General features: G+C 47.5%; 4 protein-coding genes across 4 annotated transcripts; all 4 read right to left on the bottom strand.

Annotated features, from left to right (window-relative positions):
• Positions 1-2,421: 2,421 nt before the first annotated feature.
• TEOVI_000118300 (G5-interacting protein) lies at positions 2,422-4,311 on the bottom strand (the record flags this gene model as incomplete). Its single annotated transcript, XM_067224463.1, has 1 exon — positions 2,422-4,311. The coding sequence occupies one exon, from the start codon at positions 4,309-4,311 to the stop codon at positions 2,422-2,424; it is 1,890 nt and encodes a 629-aa protein (XP_067080564.1).
• An 835-nt stretch (positions 4,312-5,146) lies between these two features.
• TEOVI_000118200 (RNA guanylyltransferase) lies at positions 5,147-6,907 on the bottom strand (the record flags this gene model as incomplete). The annotated part of the gene is made up of 1 exon (XM_067224462.1): positions 5,147-6,907. The coding sequence occupies one exon, from the start codon at positions 6,905-6,907 to the stop codon at positions 5,147-5,149; it is 1,761 nt and encodes a 586-aa protein (XP_067080563.1).
• A 547-nt stretch (positions 6,908-7,454) lies between these two features.
• Positions 7,455-8,699, bottom strand: TEOVI_000118100 (LicD family, putative; the record flags this gene model as incomplete). Its single annotated transcript, XM_067224461.1, has 1 exon — positions 7,455-8,699. One exon carries the CDS (start codon positions 8,697-8,699, stop codon positions 7,455-7,457), a length of 1,245 nt encoding a protein of 414 aa, XP_067080562.1.
• A 397-nt stretch (positions 8,700-9,096) lies between these two features.
• On the bottom strand, positions 9,097-13,455 carry TEOVI_000118000 (cleavage and polyadenylation specificity factor-like protein, putative; the record flags this gene model as incomplete). The annotated part of the gene is made up of 1 exon (XM_067224460.1): positions 9,097-13,455. One exon carries the CDS (start codon positions 13,453-13,455, stop codon positions 9,097-9,099), a length of 4,359 nt encoding a protein of 1,452 aa, XP_067080561.1.
• Between the last annotated feature and the right edge of the window lie 59 nt (positions 13,456-13,514).

Below are 13,514 nucleotides of genomic sequence, written 5' to 3'. Positions count from 1 at the left end.
CCCCCCCCCCCCCACACGCACACCGATAGTTTATTTATTTTTTAAATTCATGTGCTCATTGTTCGGTGACGCCAACGAACTATTTGTACCGACAGTTTAACGAAACAATTGTTTCCATGAAATATTGAAGAGAGAAAATGAAGGCACGACGAGAGGTTGCCCTCTGTGCTATGCCGGCCGCGGTGGAAAGTAACGAAACGAGAATAGGTGCAAACGGGAAGTTCTCTCATAAATATGCCTGAAAATCCTACCCCCATTATCATTAGACATTATTCAAGATGTCTTTTTTAATATGATTTTTTCTTCGTAGCGTCGGCGGCACTCCTTTTGGATTTCGGAAACGCAGCGAAAACAATAAGAGCAAAAGCAAGTGCTGAAAACGTAAAAGAATTCATTGAAAAAGATGTGGAGGAAGAGACGCAGTGGGTTAGCCAACGGTAACCAACGCAGCGATCCCCTTGCACCCAAAGTCGCTGTTCTCAATGAAAATAAACTTATGCACATGCTCTGTGCAGGTGTTTAAACGCAGCAAAATAATTGTAATCTCCAGTGCCTCGGCAGTATGATTTTCTTTTGAATTACCGCCACCTTCACAGTCACGAGAAAGTGGGAAATCAAGCAGCTTGAAATGTCTTTCCACAAAACTACTCCCAATATTTTTTTTTTGTGAACCATACGCGGACTTCGGTAGATAACAGAGCCATCCGGCACAACGTATCAATGTTGATGTTGCATGAATTCACACAATACTGCCAAACCTTTACGCGCCTTACCTTCAGCGTCAACTGTCAGCGTGTCTGGGCAGACTATTCGCCACTGTGAAGACATGTATTGTGTTGGACATACTGCAAATAACTGAGATATGTAGTAACAAAAAACAGCAAGTTCCACGTAAGTTAATTTACGCACCTGAAAATGCATATTCCCCCCATGTTACTTAACGAAGCGCTAACATTTGGAGTTACAGCGGAGGAACACACGCCAAACCCGTTTGTTCTCACCAGCCACGATGCGGCTCCTTCCGGAAGGCCTATGACAGCTGTTGGTCCGAAATGAAGCGTTTGACCGATTTTTTTTTTAAATCAACAGAACCAACCCTCAGTCCAACGTTATGTTTTTCCACTGTTTTTTTCTTTTTGTCCTCGCCTTTGAGGCCTCCGCTTGGAAACGACGTTCAAAAGCATCATTTTTATTAATTCGAATTCCATTAACGGAGAATGCCCATAGAACCCCAAATTTCCACATATGACCTCAAGTGCAACTTTCACAAACGCAACTGCTTATGTGTCGTCCAGGAGCCGTAGACGCCATGTGGATTACATTGCATTTGAATTTTTATGCGCCGGGAACCTGGAGTTTCGCACCTATAGTGTACCCGAACTTCCCAAGATTAATGCATCGGTGCAACTGACGGACCTGCCATGAGTACGTTGCTCATTTGGAAGCTTCATTGACAGTTATTACACACACACACACACACACACACACTCACACACACAACAGTGGCCTTTCCGCGCAGAGCTCACGACTATTATTATTATTATTGTTATCATTATTTTGGTACATGTGCCACGGGAGTTAAACCGCAAAACCCGCTTTCCCCTGCGCTCCAGTACCAAGCACCTTGTTACCACTATTGAGCGCCAACGAGAAGGAAGAAGCGGTCAAATTTCGGTTCGCCAGTTTTGGCAACGGTTTTACCTTAACCTTGTTTCTCTTACCGGAACACCATCTGTTGCAAGTGGCTACGTAGCCTCTTTTTCACCACTCCACTTCGTTAAATAAAATTTTTACGCCATTTATGAGGAACAGTGGAAGTCGATTGAAATTATCAGCGTGCCCACCACCGAAATTTGCTCCAATTCTGAATGGAGTTACACCACCGCGTGCGCGGTACAACTTGAAGACTTCTCCCATTGCACGATTTTGTACAGTGCACTGTTTTGTATGCTGCTGCTTCTGGCAGTCGGATTTTGTCTCCGTGATGTAAACTCAGATTTACACGAGTAGATGCACATTTCTCCGCAGGTGATGTTAACGCAAGCACCATTAGTTCACTGGTTGCTATAAATGCTTTGGTCTGATCGTTTCTGGACGAAAGACAAAAAAAAAAGAAAACGAGATGACACTGAAAGGAGGCACATGCTCCCTGTACCACCATCGTGAAGAAACAGTAACGCCAAAGATTCGCCACCTGCACAACCCAACTTGAAGGTCAGAACAGATAATAGTAATAACAACATTTAAAAATAACGGGGAATGCCTCAAATACGCGGTCCTTCTTTCCCTTACTCCTCTTCTTTGTTAGTCTGACTCTCCTTCTTTTCCTTTTTCTTTTCCGTATTTTCTCCCTGACATTCCCTTTCTTCCTTCTCTCCCTTCCCCACCTTTTTCTTCTTTTCATGTTCATACCAGCGTCTATTACCCAGAAGCTTCATTCTGCACTTCCCGTCGCACAGCGGGAGTGTAAGTAATCGCAGCACACGCCTGTGCTAGCCGGTCTGATGGCCACTTGGGTTCATTAACAAAGCATTCCTGTTTGTATGTTGTCGTTGGCTTGGAAGCCCACTGACAACGGCTCTTGAACACGTAGTGTTTCCCCCCTTTGCGTGCTTTATTTGTTCCGACACTTTGCTCTTCTCGAGTGCACTCCAAAATGTTACCATCATTGATGCAGTATTCAGTCACAACATCATCATTGATGTGCACAGGAATGCCTTCGACAAGTTTCTCAGTACCCACCTCCTCACAGTATGCATCGAATGTCCACACCCCTCCAGTGAAATTACCATTCCATATGCGAAGTTCTACTGTTTTCTTCCTGTGCAGCGGGTACAGATAGTTTCGACTGTCGTACTCTCCAACTTGAATACCGTCAGGATTTACGAAAAGTATGCCATCTGCTTCTGGATTTTCCTTCTTGCACATCTCCATATCCTTTACAGGGTACCAGGGAAGCAGCTGCACAGCACCTTCCCTCAATTCACCAAGTTTCTCCTTCAACAAATCCACACGTTCATTTACCAGCATTTCGGATCCTTTCATGCCACCCAACAGGAGTAAGTCGGATACGTGTAGTTTATTTGCGGCAAAAGTGGCCTCGAATATGAAGGCCAATCCGCCCGTTGCAGTTGTCTCTTTGAGTAGGTGCGTTAGTGCAGTTGGGCTATCATTAAGTTGAAATAGTATATTATATGCTGGAAGGTGCAAATAAATAGCATCTTTGTAACCAATGAGTGACACCTTATCGCCTTTGATCCATGGAATGATCATATAGCTTCGGAACGCGTGCGCCTGACGCGCGAATATGGTATACTCTAACAGGTAATTAGGTTCCGAGAAGGGAAAGGAAGCAGACTCAGCAAGGCCTAACACTCCACTTTGCGCCGCCAATACCTCTGTCACCATTGATGGGTTGCACACCAGTGGGCAGTTGGGCATTAGCGCAACCTCCTTTAGCGTAATAGTTGATTCCTTCACAATGTTCACATCATTCAGTTGTCGCATTGCTTCAGCAACTGTTTCGTCGAGATCCTTCCCGCGACATTCCACTACAACGGCATTTCCACCATTGAGGTGACACGCACAGAACTCGTAGCTCTCTGGATGCAGCTTCCGCTGCTGCGGATCTTCATAATCCACGCCTTCCTTTGCATTGTCCAATTCACTGTCCAATAAAACCACAACATCCAGCTTGAGTCCGTGTTTCTGCAACACAGACTGTACGTAGTAGGGGTCGTACTTATTCTGTGACACAATGTCATCAATGACTATACCTTCATATGAATTCTTACTGGCCAAAAGTTCAACCACCGGCGCCACGAATGCCTCTGGCGAAACGCTACCGGCATCTTCACTAGGTTTCAGGGAGACGTACCGATAGTTGCGTACCTTTGCTATTTGTCGGGCAACAGTTGTTTTCCCTACGCACCTGTAACCGAGCACCACCACCACCACAATGTGCTGTTTCCTATATGATGGCGCGGGAACGGCGGGCATTGCGTTCACGTGTCCACCAAGATAAGCCTGACCTCGCGCTCGCCCCTGGTGGAACGCCTGACCGGGTGGCGCACTATGTTGCATGGGATGTATATGAGCAGCCGGATGGTTGTAGCCGTGATTCATCATAGACCGTGGCATTCCCATATTTTGCACACTTTGCATTTGGTGCATGGGCATGTGCTGAGGATAGTAACCGCTGAAATTGTGAAACCGGGGGTCTTGGTGCCCGTGACGACCATGCGGGTCCATGCCGTGGTCCATATTGTGATCAGGAACATTCCATGGAGGAGCGTTAGGGTTTAGTGACATTAGAAAGTAACAGGAAGTAAGAGAACAAGAAAGGTCCCTTCCCTTTGAGATCTCCTCTAATCACTTCCACTATTTAAAAGGTGGGATAGTTTCTACTCCAGGCACTTGATATCGCTTCCTCTATTTTTTTTGATATTCTTTCCCTTGCGCAGTTGTACCGTTCCCACTTTTCTGTTATTTGTGCGCAATCCTTTCACACTGCCACCACAGAAGGTAGCTGTTGCTATTACACGTTATTATATATATATATATATGTATACGCCAACCCTGGAGCTAAGGATATATGTTATCTTTCCCTCTCTCCTACTTGTCCGGGCACAATATTTTTATTTCACGAAATACTTCTGACGCGCGACTGCAGAAGAAATATAGCGTTCTTTTATATATTTTTCCCTCTCCACCTTCCTGAGCCCCTTTTCACTACTAATTAATTGATTGTTGGCGATGTAATAACGAGGTATTCGTAATACGGTGCAGCCTCACCAGCAATGCGTCCCGTGTATCGCTAAGGGCCACAAAAAAAAATAAAAGAGGAGTGCCGGGTACCTTCAACTAGGATAAGCTTCTGTTATGAGTTATAAGACGAAGTTAAGAACGTTTTTTTTTTTTTAAAGCAAGACAAGAGGAGAAAGAAGTAGGGAAGCCAAGTGTATTACGTGGGTATTGAGGAATGCACGCAGCCGTCGGTATCAAAACCGTAACCACTCATACAAGTATACGATAGAAACATTGATAATATTCGTTAGATGTTTTTTTTTGTTAGCGATCACACGTCCACAACCAGCGAAGGTGTGTTTATCCACTTGTATACCCCACATATTGGCGGTTAACTCCTTCACACATTTCTGTAAAAGGGAACTTTCTCGCACAAGCTCACGAGCTCGTCTAGATCAACGTGCATAAGTTCACAAATCCTGGTCACTATACTGTACTTATTTGGGGACGGTTTGTCATTGCGCGCATTCCGAAAGGTCCATCTTGTTTTCTCAGAAGGTGCATTTGGTGACGTTTTTTTCACGGATTCCTTTTCAGAAAGAGCCATTTCAATAATCATTCCGTTCTGCAAGCCATTTTCCTCAACCACTGATGCCGGTATTAATGCCGTAGCGCCAGGGTAAGCAACTTCTCTAAATCCGTTCTCTTCAATGAAGTCGTCTGTAACAAAAAGGTCAAACGTCCAAACACCATTTTCCACCCTTCCGTTGGCTAGACGAAAGTCGACAGTGCACAAATGCACGGGCTTCCATTTGATTAGAAACTTGTCGGACCCAAATCTGTACGAGCCATTGTGCTGGAATATTAAACCATCAACTGGAAGCTCAGTTCTCCTCTTCATCTCCTCCACCAGAGTTCGTATCTTGTTTATGGGCACGTAATCCTTCATTGCAATAACCTGACCCTGTGGCTTCATATCTCCAAAGTATTCTCGCAATACCTTTAGTCGCTGCTCGAACTGCATCCGCCTTCCATCCAGACCCCAGAAGTAAATAAAGTCAATAATGTACAATGTTGGCTTCTTCTCGTGCACAACAACCTCCGTGTCGAGAAGAAAATCTGCTGGGAGTTCACATGATTTATCATTCATCCATTTCTTAAGTTCCGTGTAGGGTTTTGGGGCCATCTCTACACCTTCGAAGAGATCATTGAGCTCGTAGCAATGCGTAAAAGCTGAGGGAAAGCCAATGTAACCACGCGTCTTATGCTTCATCACTAGGAATCGTAAGCCGTCTGCCTTTAGTGTCACATGCATTGTTGTGAGCTGTGAGCGGAGTCTCTTATTGGCGAAGGAAAAATATTCCTTATCCAAATGAGCCCCCACGTTGGAGAGTGGAGCGCTGTCACGGCGGCCGCGGAGGTTTCCAACGACGGTGTGCACATCGTTTGCGAGCTCCATATATAGCTCATAGTCTTCAACCAATACCGTCCCTTCCACCTCTCGCCGTGCTTCGCGAGGAAGTTGAAGGTTGAAAAGATCTGGAGGAAGTTGATTCGCAATGGTTGTCTTGATCTCATTGAACACATCATCGATTGTCATGTCACTTTCCACACGGATGGTTCTGAGGCACTGAATCGGGGCATATACGGTATTGGCAGTGATTGCCTGTGCCTTTTGTTCCACAGCCCGCCACCGCTGGTTACCACCTTTATTGTCACCACGCTCCTCCGCCCGTTTCGCTGCAAGTCCTTGATCGATTGCCAGCATGAAAACAAACGGAACCGGAAGTCCTACCGACCGCAGCGCTGACTGCACGTAGAACGCTTCAAACTCGGAGTTTGCAATGAATCGATCCAGCACGACGCCATTGTAAACCCTTTCCTTACCATCGCCAAAGTGTTCATTCAATATTTTGCGCAACTCTACAAATGGTTGCTTTCCACTCTTGTATATGTCACCAGAAGACAGGTAGAGTAAATTATATGTTTTGGAAAGAAGCGTGGACTGAGTACTTTTTCCCGCACCCCGGCACCCGAACATAAGAAAGACAACAGGCGATTCAAACGCCGTAACATTTTCGGACTGCTTACAACGTAGGAAAGTGGGAACATACTCCGGTGCGCCTGATCTCAGTTCAGATGCGACATCAGTAGCTGACATGTGACAGAGCGATCCGCTTGTATGAGCAGTAGGTTGTGACGCAATGCCTCACTAATATCGTTATGTGTCGTGCAATTCTACGGCTGATCTACCGCCTACCTTCACTTTCCGGCGTGGCTCCCTTCCCTCCCCGCTTTTCGATCCCGCGATGTGGTCCCGAGAATGTCGGCTTTTGCAAAGGTGCGAAAATAAAGGAGGTTATTTTATTATCAAAGGAGAGCACAGCTGCGCAACAAAAAGGAAAATCGAAAAAGGGAAAGGAAGAGGAAGAGGAAGGAGGAAGGAAGGTCACAAAGAAATTTGTTTCTAACTCGTGTACACATGAACATACACAATGAGTCTGCGGGCAAAGGAATGGATTCGTAAGCCACAAAGTCTAACCTGATAACAGCGTGGTAAATGCGCCACGTCTTGTTTATCATGAAGCACTATCAAAAAAAAAGCGGTGAAGAAATGTTTCTTTTTTTTTCTACTTTTTCTTGCCTGTTAGCTTAGTGCCGCTTCTGGTTAAACTACTTGGTGCACCTAGCACCGCATTATCGTGATGCTACTCGTCAATGATATTTGCAAAGCCTCCATTTTGTAACCCCTCTGCATACGTGAACCGCCGCGGGGTGCGCCAATCCTTACCATAACATTCCTCCACGTAAGATTCCGGAGGAACAAGAAACCCCACCGTATTTGTAGGATCAGATGAAGACGCCATGGTGTCGCAGAACGACATGTGTTTCATGGCCGCACGGAATGGCGCATGCCTGTAACGATACATGCCGTGACGGCGCGCGGCAGAGGATTCATAATATGTTGCCGTCCACACAAACGGGCCGAACTCTGCTACAATTTTGTCATCCTGTGGGAGCGGTTGATAATACACGTTCAAGTCTATTGGCACTTGCGTTTCACTGTGGAGGAAACGCAACTCGAGACCTTTTTCCACCGTACCACATACATCGAAAAGAACAAAACGCCCACCAAGGGCGGCATGTGACAATAAACCCACGACAGCCTTCTGTGGATCACCTAAGTCCTGAAGGTCTTCGTAGAATACACCTACGTCGATATCAACATCATGCGGAATAAAATAACCCTCACGGTGAGCTGCAAGCGCCGTGCCACAGCAAAGGAAGAAGGGTAATTTTATGGTATTGGCTAAATCACGAAACTCGAGGAGCGTCCGCTGAAACGACAATTGTCGCTCTTCATCCACGGAATGGACATCGCCACCTCTCAGACGCATCAAAAACGAATTTGCACTTTCCCCCACCAAACACTTGTCACTTGTTGTACAACTCTTCTGAAACTCACATTGCCGGTCGAGAAGTTCGATAGCACCTTCCATCTCACGATCAGTTAAAGCCCGTGATGGATCACGGAACGCCTGCCAACATTGTTGAAGGTATGCATCCTCAGGTTGCGATTGTGTCGTTTTTGCTGCATTCTGCATCATCCCGAGCCACTCGTTAAGAGCGGCCCTGCGACTCTCGCATACTGTGGCGCCAAGTGCCCTACCACTCCATCCTGAAGGCTGTCGATCTCTAAAATGAAGCGATGCTGGCGTAGCAGTCGCGGCTTTATCGCTGCTAAGGTAATTGAAACAACTAACGTGGGAGGCAGAATGAATATCGTTGCGAATGTTTTTGTCGTCACAAATATCCGCACTAGTTGTCTCGGTTGCATCTTGATACTGCGTCACTGCGCTGCTGCATATTGTGCATGGGTGTCTGTGAATATGCGGTCGGAAGGAGGGCATGGAACCAAGCAGAACACGGCAGCCGCGCCAGCTATAACTCATCGGAAATATGTCTATTCCACGTCTGCACCCTACCTCCGCCAACGATTATTGTATTAATCGCTTCACCCCTTGTGTGGTGGATTTGTTTTGTACTTTTGCCGTATGAAATCACAAATACAGTACAAATACGTTTGGAAATATAACGTGTTTACAAAGTAGAAAAACGGAAGAGTGTCACATCGCGCTGGTGAGATGATGTTTGGCACAGGGAGGAGGAAATGGGCGCAGTCCGGACGAATAATTGCGTTCCCTTTTTTTAAAAAAAAAGTTACTAGAGCCAACCAGAGTATGAGTCGAAATAGTACCGCTACTGTGGCTTTTTCCCCCTTCGACAACACATTATTATTGATGAACGAAACCATTAAAACATCAGCGTCAATGCCTGAGTAACAAAACGTCAAAACAAACCACATTCTTCATGCACAAGCGCAACAATATTTGCTACGCGGTCCAATTGCGTGTATGCGGCCCTCGCAATAGCCTTCCGGGAACGAAGGTCGAGAGAAAAAAGTCCCCGAAGCAGCGGAGCCGGTACAAGCATTTCCTTCCCGCGTAGTGAGTTCCGCGGGGACCTTTGATTAAGGCTGAGAAACATGCGTGGTGTCAGTCCCGCCTCACAAGGAAGGTCTATCTGTAAACGACGTGTAACCCACAACGCAGTGCGGTTAGCCTGTTCGCCGATGGGCACGATAAAGCCAATTTCACCGTAGTTACTTACGTACAGAGTCACGCTGGAATTTCCCGCAGTTGAGCGGAAGCGAAGGGATTTCACAAGACTACCGCTGGGTAGCCGGTACTCACCATCAAGTGAGAGAACCGACTCGAGGACTTTGGGGTGCGTGCCTGCATCCGTTTCCTGCACGCGTGGAGTGTATCCCATTATTAGCACGTTACGTTCATCGTCGGAACAAAGAATACCGAACGCACGGTCGTGGTACATCATGTCACAGTGGACAACGGACACCGCACTACGGTCCCTACCCAACACAGTTAAAGTGTGGTTCTCCTCGTTAAAGCGTGCCATCGAGCAAGAACGGCAAAGATCACCATAAATAATATAGTTTCGAAAGACAGATAACCTCGTTGCGTACATTCCCGCGTACAGGAAGGCACTCACCACCAATTTCTTTGTTTCCCAATCGTAGCGAAATATTTTGATCGTTCCACCCACTGCGACTGCAATTTGGGAACAGATTCCCGCTACCGCAGTTGCCGGACCATTCAGTGGTTCGGAGTGAAGTTGTACAATAGAGCGCCTTCCCTTAATGTTCCTGGACGCCAACAAAATGATGCGGCCTCTGCACGTAACATCCTCCCCCAAGGGAAATGCAGTGCATACGACACATACGGGTGCCGTAGCTGACCCGTCTGCGTTTGCGTCTTGGTGTATCTCAACCATTTGTGCGCCCAGCACCTTCTCATTTTCGTCAAGCATTAACTTATCTGTACAGTCCCATCCCTTCTTAAATGTCGAGTGGAGGCGTACTTCAAACCTTTCTGTCAAAGGTACCCGCACACCAGTGCCTGGCTTAATGGCCGGCATGTTGCAAACGGGTGCCTCCGTTGTTACACTCTGAACAGTGTTCGAATCTTCATCGTACTGAATCTTCAGTTGTACGTCAAAAGATGCACGCTGAGGACGAAATGGTACTTTTTTTGAAGTTACGACGAAACAGCTTCTCCCTGGGGGGTCGTACACAATGAAATGCGGTGTTGCGCCAATGTGGATACGTCGCCTCAGCCACCCATTTCCACCTGGACTGCAATAGGTATTCATAACGGCGAAATCAACAAATCCCTCACAACAGTAAATGAAACCCCCAGGCATAGATGTAAATGGAACGAAGCCGCGTACGAGTCCAGGGGCCTGGTGACGATACGCTACGAGTTGACGGGTACGGTTGTCCCACATGAGAAACAATGGATGTTGTCCGCAGACATATGCTCCAGATTGGCCCGCCACAGCTGCAAATGGTATAATGCGCCGGCTGCAGTGTCGCACCGACTGCGTGTCGTTCTCTATCATGGTACGCTCACTTTGCAGGCGCATCTTTTTCGCCTCAATAGATTCGATAACTTCACGGACGGCTTTCGTATCAAGAAAGTGGTGAAACTTCTTGATTAGGCGGAGTGGACCAAACTTATCAGGCCCCACAACGTGATATACAGCCAACTCACCCGTACCAAGTACAACAAGAAGGGCGGTTGCCACGATCCCACCAGGATCGGTAGCGGATTCTTCTAGTAAGTTCAACACCTCCACGTGTGTCACGTGGGGAAGATCGTCACTGGCAGATGGTTCCTTTGTTGCCTCAGCAACTGGTTCCTCCGAAACAGTGTACGGAGGCAACGTACCCATCTGAGGGATTATCCATTGTATACTTCCTGTTTCCGCATCTTGAATCATCATTGTGAGACTTGACATAAACATAATGATGGACTTGGGCTCCCTCCAGAGTGTAAAAGCCACGACACCTGCAGCGAATTCCTTCCTCTGCGGCGCTCCTCCCATCTCTGAAAGCGTGAACTGCAACAACACTCCACCGTCTAGGAGAACAAATAAAGCTTGCAACTCAGGGGCAAGACATGCAGATTTAACCTGCCTGTTCTCATCCAAATCCCGCTCACCGGAAAAGGAGAAGCGGTGGAGTAATTTTCGTCCATTAGACGATATAATTCGACCCTCCTTTTCCGTCAGCTGAAGCAAGGCACCCAACCACGGAACCCCCGCCGCAAAAACAGTACGACAATTAGCAATGAACTCCGAATGCCGTTCTTGCTGTACCGACTCCCCCCGAACAGTGAACGGAATGGTAAAAGAAAGGCCGGTCAGTAAAAGTCGTGAGGGCGGTCCCGCGACGTTCTGAGCTGCCCCTTCCCTATCATCCCCCTCTGTTCGCAGCCGTTTGGGGTTACGCGGTAGCTCCAAAAAGAAAGCTGACACAGCGTTGACTTTCTCACGGCGAACAACCGCATTTCGTATCGACTGACGCAGCACATATATGCAACCAGAACTGCCCTGTCCTGCACACACTGCTAAATCCATCACTGCACGACAATCCATGGGAGACAGATTTGGCATAGGATCCAGCGAAGTCATTCCAGCAAGCTCAGCAAACGGCGTCTCCTCAAGCCACGAGCCACCCGCTTCGGAGCGAGGTGTTGTGTTGGATCCCCCGTCAGGTAAGGCGCTGCAGTCGACAACATCAACATCCCTAATTGAACCTATCGCCTCCATACTCTCCACAACTTGGAAACGACTTTCCATGCTGCTGCCTTGTGGGCGAACGGTTGCTATACAAGAGTCACTTACCGCGGAACCCAGAAACATTAGACGTTCACTTATTGGAGTTATGCTCGAGCAGTAGCACCCGGATGTCAATACGGCAATGCGTATGTCGTGAATGTTGGATCCCTGAGAGAGGAACTGAAGCATCAGAACGACACCATCGTCCTCTGACACAGCAACAGCTTGTAACGACCCTTCATCATCCTTACCCTCTAATGTGGCCGCCACACAATTAGCCAACGAAAGGTTCACTCGGAATAATGCGGTTGAAGACTCCAGTTTTTTGTCACACCAGTTTATCTTACCATAAGAGACAGCAGACGACTTGGAACTGGTGCACTCTTCCTTCCCTGTTTCGTTCCAGTAGGCACCATAACCTCGCCTCGTTGTGATGTGCATAATCGTGTTAACGCCGAAGCAAATTACACCCGACATGGCCTGTGAGATAGAGCCCACCGGTAACATGTGAGTTACGTTGTAAGGGACACCATCAACCTCCCCAACGAGTAATAGCTTCGGGAGGGCACTCGCCGTACCGGAGATCTGCACCCAAGTAACTTGCTGAGAAAGCATATTCGACTCAACCGCTTTTGTACGCCACTCCACGAGTTTCACCCGCCCGGCCCATGTTGGCTTCCGTTCACACAATATGGCTAACAGAGGTTCACCGAGGGTACCGATAAACTGCACGTCGCGTACATAGCGAATCGAACTCTTCAGAACCTTTGAAAGGGTGAACATGGAAATAGCGCCAATGCGTAGAAGCACACTTGATGATCCGACAACCTTTGAGCTGTTTTCCTCAGGTGACGCGCCTCCACATGCGGCGTCACTCGACTCTGCCACCTTATTTTCTTTAGTTTCCTCATCGTAATCCCCCTCGTCACCCCAGTCATCTGCAACGCCCAATGCGGAAGGGGTGGCACCCGGGATATTTGGTTCCTCAGCATTGTCGGGCTGCTGTGCCTCGGATTTCAAGGCGCCCTCGGATGTCATTGGCCCCAACAGCGGAAGAAGGAATAAGTGCCGTCGCCGAGCCAACACAATCACAAACCTTCCAGTGGGATCTGCTCGCATGATAGGTTCCAGAGGTGTCATGTCGCGTGAAACCTCACGGTCATCCAACTGTACAAGCAACACTGTACGGAGACGCATCGACAGCAGGTCGTACTGGACAAATGATACATGAAAATCGTCAAAGCACATCACAAGAACATCCACACTAAATCCAGTCGGCCTGCATACTGCAACACATGCAGGCGGGGCATTCAATTGTATCCCTGTGACATATAAGAGTCGCTTCTCACCAGATGGCAGATCCTGTGGTACACGCCACAATTCTACGTGATTCTTCTTGAAAATAAACAATTCCCTAACATTGTCCGGTAAACCTTCAGAGAATCGTCCCGATACGGAGTGTGTGACTGCAGACGCGGGTAACGACGGCGCCACAGTTGCATGCAGCATTGTGGTTCAACACAGGTAATGGGGAGGAAGGACTATCGGTTTCTTTTCGGTTAAAATGA

Source organism: Trypanosoma equiperdum, assembly GCF_001457755.1.
Source record: "Trypanosoma equiperdum strain OVI genome assembly, contig: ctg_305, whole genome shotgun sequence".
Lineage (NCBI taxonomy): Eukaryota > Euglenozoa > Kinetoplastea > Trypanosomatida > Trypanosomatidae > Trypanosoma > Trypanosoma equiperdum.
Note: the sequence above shows the minus strand (reverse complement) of the source record. Positions and strands in the feature narration are given on the sequence as shown.